The sequence below is a fragment of the Hemiscyllium ocellatum genome, chromosome 34 (genome assembly GCF_020745735.1).
Source record: "Hemiscyllium ocellatum isolate sHemOce1 chromosome 34, sHemOce1.pat.X.cur, whole genome shotgun sequence".
NCBI classification, from domain to species: domain Eukaryota; kingdom Metazoa; phylum Chordata; class Chondrichthyes; order Orectolobiformes; family Hemiscylliidae; genus Hemiscyllium; species Hemiscyllium ocellatum.
Genome location: NC_083434.1, coordinates 13,946,504 through 13,952,503, shown reverse-complemented (window position 1 = coordinate 13,952,503; position 6,000 = coordinate 13,946,504). Strand labels below are relative to the sequence as shown.

Below are 6,000 nucleotides of genomic sequence, written 5' to 3'. Positions count from 1 at the left end.
ACTATTTCTATACAAGGATATAAACCCTAATGTTCAACGCAAAGTATATTGCTGAATGACTCTATGTAATGACTTGTGTTCAAATGTTATAATTACAGGGCATCGAGAAAAGAACAAGGGATGGAATTGATTGTGTAGCCCTCCCAAACGGTCTGTAGGAATGATGGTTTGAATGGCCTCATTCTATTCTGTATCATTCCAGGTTAGCATAAAAACATTAAAGATAATTGTACTTTTAACTATGTTGCAGACAATATGCTGGCAGTGATGGTGCCCTCATACTGTGTAGCCAGAGGGAGAAATATTTTGAATAAATTAGTATAATAAGCTGCCTGGCTAGTTTCCTGGTAAATTTCTCCTCTAATTAAATTATAAATCATTAAATTTTTAAATAAATTGTCTCAGTCAAGAATGTTGTAATGACAAAGAATAGACGAGAGTATATTCCTCATGATTTTCACAGATAATCTTTAAATTCTGACTTAAGTATTCATAGCAACAAGATCCTATATTGTGCCGTATCTACTAATCTAATCATTATAATTTAATTAGATGACTATTGCCTTGATACGTAGTACATAATACAAATGTAATAAAAATATACTTACTTAGTAAACAGAACAATGACAACGCACCTGAAACAAGAATAAATGCAAACCAAATAATTTGGCAATATTGACACTGCAAAATGCAGCATGATCCTGTTCAACTGGTTAATAAGAATCTAATTAGAAACATGTTAATTAAAACAAAATAAAAAAATTATGATCATTAACACTGTTCTTTGACTTCCATGTTCAGCAGGATCAATTGACATAATTCAATATAAAATAGGATGGTTTGTGAAAACTGCACTTTTGTCAAACTGTAGATAAAAGCTGCTTGAGGTGGCACGCGTAGATCAATTCATTCCATTCCTTGATTCTAACATTGTAAACAAAAGCTGACAGACTTCTGTTTCTATTAAAGATACTTTGCCACTGGTGCAGGTCTTGTTCCTGTGTCTGCTTCCATTAGAAACATTTCACTTACTGTAATAAGTAGTATTGGTATGAAGTTTTGTGAATGTGAACATCTGAAAAGCCTAGACTTGCACACACAGCAAGAAAGAAGTCAACAGATTAACAGCTGACCAGGGAACTGTGCAAAACACTTCTGCTTTATTAAATCTTATACACTTAAAACTCTTGAACATGAACACACATGATTTTGCAGTGTGGATAAAAATATTTTTCTCATTGGCTAATGACTGCATGATCTTGCATTGCAATACCATGGACAGAAATGTCAAATAAAAGTTATCCACTTGCTTTGAACAAGATAAAATTCAGTAAAATATTCAAACATAAACTATGTTCATTACAGTGTCCTCAGTCCTGTGTATAAATACTGAGACCACAATTTCAGACCTCGTTTTAGGTAGAAAATTGTTCAATTGACATCAAAGGACCTATCTGAATATTGCTATAGTTACAGCCATTATCACTGCTAACACAGCCAGGCTTAAAGACACTATCTTTACTCTTGGGCATTTCAGGTTCCAAGGCAACAGGCTTGCACTGACGGACTTCTCACTGCTCCAGCGGTAATGTGCATTCTCATTAATGGTCTTAAATTCCTAAAAGTAACAGACAGAAAAAATATTTTACTGTTTATTTGATGTCATTATTTATGAAGATTACTGGGTAAGCATGAAAAATCCAATCTTGAAGAACAGCAGTCTTTTCAGACTGAAATCACATTACAAATGGCTGTAATGATGTAAATCTTAAGGATAATGAAAGCTGTATTGATTGATCTTTCTATTAAGCTCAGAATGATGATGTACGTCATGGTCATTATTAATCTTATTCCTGCATTGTTTGCATTTTTTGGAGGCTGCTTAGCATTCTTCACCAAAACAGGACCAGTTAGCTCCATCATGATGACATTAGATTAACTGGAGCACAATAAGCTTAGTTAAGCATGAAATTGAACAACAATTTGTATTTATATAGCATCTTTAGCAGAATACATACAAGGTGCTTCATAGCAGCATTATAGAGCAAACATTGATACTAAAGTAGCAAGATAATAAAGTAGACGTCAAAAAAGCTGGTTAAAAAGATATATTTTCAGGAATCTTAGAGGAGGAAAGAGTTACAGAGGTGGAGATATTAAACAAGTAAGATTCCATAAATAGGACCTTAGCAGCGGCAGGCACACTGCTAATGTTAGAGAAATTAAAAGCATGTTAAGTAATCAAATATCTTAAAGGACCATGAGGCTGGAAGATACAACAGTGGTGTGGAGGGGTGAGACACACTAAAAGATGTGAAAGCAAGTTTTAGAATTTTAAAAATAAGTTATTGTTCAATCAAAAGCCAATATCAGTCAGTGAGCACACAGATGTTGGGTGAAATTTTAAGAAAATATTTTGTTAAGATGTTTGCATCACTGGCAACACCAGCACTTGTAAGTATTTAATATTGATATTAGCTCAGGCCAGACTTTTAGTAACTATTGCTTATTACTAATGTTTAGTATGTCTATTATTACAATGCACATGATGAAAAGGCTTTGGAGCGTCAGGCTCAGAGCCACATGGATCCAAATTCAGCGAAGCATACAAACACCCGATTCATATGACATCACAGCTTACATCAGAAACTCATCCACAAATTGGATAATCACAAGGAACTGGAATGGGAATAACACTGACAGCAGCAGCCATTCAGCTCGTAACCTCATTACAGTCTAAGTTCAAACATGGACAAAAGATCTGAACTCCAGAAAGAAGATGAGAGTGACTGTCCTTGACATCAAAGCTGCATTTGATGCACTGTGGCATCAAGGTGGTCCAGTAAAGAAAGAGTCAATGGGAAAAGGGGTAAACTCTCCACTAAATAAAGAACTATGGATGCTGGAAATCAGAAACGAAAACAGAAGTTGCTGAAGAAGCTCAGCAGGTCAGGTAGCATTTGCGAAGAGAAATCAAAGTTAATGCCTCAGGTCCGGTGACCTTTTCTCAGAACTTGAATCACTGGACCTGAAAAGTTAACTTTTATTTCTTTTCACAAATGCTGCCAAGACCTGCAGAGCTTTTCCAGCAACTTCTGTTTTTGTATACAGGAAGATGGTTGTGATTTTTGGAACTCAGGTATCTGAGCTCCAGGACACCTCTGTATGAGTTCTTCAGTCAGAATTCACATGATACCAGGTTCTAGTTCTAGGTTTATTTGAAATCACGAGCTTTTGGAGTGCTGCTCCTTTGTCAAGTGAAGTGGAGGGCAGCACACAGGCACAGAATACATTCTGTCTTTGCATTTCCATAAGACATAGGAGCATAAATTGGGACATTCAACCCATCGAGTTTGCTCCGCCATTCAATCATGGTTGTTAATTTCTCAACCCCATTCTCCCGCTTTCTCCCAGTAACCCTTGATCCTCTTTACAATCAAGAACCTCTCTCTCTCCATCTTAAATATAATCAATGACCAGGTCTCCACAGTCTTCTGTGGCAGTGAATTCTATAGAATCACCACTCTCTGGCTGAAGAAGGTTCTCCTTATCGCTGTTCTAAAAGGTCTTCCCTTTACTCTGTGGGCAGCACGGTGGCACAGTGGTTAGCACTGCTGCCTCACAGCGCCAGAGACCTGGATTCAATTCCTGCCTCAGGTGACTCTGTGTGTGGAGTTTGCACATTCTCCCTGTGTCTGCATGGGTTTCCTCCGGGGCTCCGGTCTCCTCCCACAGACCAAAAATGTGCAGGTTAGGTGAATTAGCCATGCTAAATCGCCCATTGTGTTAAGTGAAGGGGTAAATGTAGGGGAATGGGTCTGGGTGGGTTGCGCTTCGGCGGGTCAGTGTGGACTTGTTGGGCCGAAGGGCCTGTTTCCACACTGTAAGTAATCTAATCTACTCTAAGGCTGTGCCCTCGGGTCCTAGTCTCTCCTACCAATGGAAACATCTTCCCAACATCCACTCTGTCCAGACCATTCAGTATGCTGTAAGTTTCAATTAGATCCCCCCACATTCTCTAAACTCCATCGTGTATAGGCCAAAAGTCCTCAAATGTTCTTCAGGTGTTAAGCTGTTCATTCTTGGGACCATTCTCATGAATCTCCTCTGAATCCACTCCAGGGCCAGTACACCCTTCCTGAGATATGGGGCCCAAAACTATGCAAAATCCTCCAAATGTGGCCTGATCAGAGAGAGACCTGACAGAACCTCAGAAGTACATCCCTGCTTTTCTGTTCAAGTCCTCTCAAAATAATTGCCATCATTGCATTTGCCTTCCTAACTATTGACTCAACCTGAAAGTTTACCTTAAGAGAATCCTGGTCTAGAACAGCCAAGTTGTATTCCACTTGCCACTTCTTTGCCCACTCTACCAATCTGTCCAAATCCTTCTGTAGCCTCCCTGCCTCCTCAATGCTACCTGTCCCTCTACCTATCTTTGTATCATCTGCAAACTTAGCCAAATGCCCTCAGTTCCTTTATCTAGATCGTTAACATATAAAGTGAAAAGTAAAAACACAGAGCCTTGCGGAACTCCACTTTTGGCTGCCACCCTGAGAAGACCCTTTCCTCCCCACTCTCTGCTTTCTGCCAAACAGCCAAGCATCTAGCTATGCTAGGAGCTTGCCACTGACACCTTAGGCCCTTGTCTTGCTCAGTAGCATCCTGTGTGGCACCCTGTCAAAGGCTGTCTTGAAGTCCAGGTAGATAACATCCATTAGATCTCCTTGGTCGAACTTGCTCACTACTTCCTCAAAAAATTCTAGAAGATTTGTCAGGCATGATCTCCCCTTAATGAAACCATGCTGACTTTGCCCTGTTTTACCATACACTTTGAAGTACTCAGAAATCTCATCCTTCACAAAGGATTCCAGGATCTTACCCATGACTGAGGTTAGACCAATTGGTCTGTAATTTTTGTCTTTTGCCTTACTCCCTTTTTAGATAAGGGTGTCATGTTAGGAATTTTCCAGTCCTCTGGGACCCTTTCTGATTCTAGCAATTGCTGAAACATCACCATTAATGCCTCCACTATCACTTCAGCAATTGCCTTTAGAATTCTGGAGTTTAGTTCATCTGGTCCAGGTGATTTATCCACCTTCAGGCCATTTAGCTTTTCAAGCACCTTCTCCTTGGTGATGGCCACCATACTCAGCTCTGTCCCCTCACTCTCAAACATTCTTGTGATATTACTCATATCTTCCACCTTGAAGACTGATGTGAAGTAATTACTCAGTTCTTTAGCCAATTCCTTGTTCCTCACTAGTATCTCTCCAGTAGCATTTTCCACTTCTGTCTCTCTTTTGCCCCTTATATATCGAAATAAACTCTTAGTCTTCCTTTATATTGCTGGCTAGCTTACCCTCATATTTAATCTCCTCCCTCCTTATTTTGTTTTTTGTTGCTTCTGTTGGTCTTTGTAAGCTTCTCAATCCTCTGGTTTCCCACTGTCCTTCAGCACATTACATGTTTGCACTTTTGCCTTTATGCTATCCCTGACTTCCCTAGTCAGCCAGGGCTGCCTCATCCTCCCTGTAGCACGCTTCTTTTTCCTTGGGAAGAATCTCTGCCGTGTCTCCTGAGTTACTTCCAGAAACTCCTGCCAATGCTGTTCCACTGTCTTTCCTGCTCGGCTCCTCTCACAGTCAATTCTACTCAGCTCCTCCCTCATGCCTCTGTAGTTGCCTTTATTCAGCTGTAATACCATGACCTCTGATTTTATCTTCTCCTTTTCAAATTATAAGTAAATTCAGTCATATTATGATCACTGCCTCCTTAAGATTCCTTCGCCTGAAGCTCTCTTATCAAGTCTGCCTCATTGCACAGCACTAAATCCCCCAGCATTGCCTGTTGCAAAAAGCCATCTCATAGATTTTTCACAAATTCCTTTTCTTGCAATCCACTACCAACCTGAATTTCCAGTCCATTGGCATAGTGGAATCCCCCATGATCACTGTAACTCTGCCTCTCCTACACATCTTTTCTATCTCCTGGTATATC

The 6,000-nt window shown here is 39.8% G+C and overlaps 1 protein-coding gene across 2 annotated transcripts in view; it reads right to left on the bottom strand.

Moving 5' to 3' along the window:
* Positions 1-1,163: 1,163 nt before the first annotated feature.
* Positions 1,164-6,000, bottom strand: part of cdkal1 (CDK5 regulatory subunit associated protein 1-like 1) — a 581,619-nt gene continuing 576,782 nt past the window's right edge. For both annotated transcript variants that reach the window (XM_060849921.1, XM_060849920.1), the window contains exon 15: positions 1,164-1,618. In XM_060849921.1, coding sequence (XP_060705904.1) covers positions 1,451-1,618 — 168 coding nt within the window. In that variant the 3' untranslated portion in view covers positions 1,164-1,450. The remainder of the gene's footprint in view (positions 1,619-6,000) is intronic.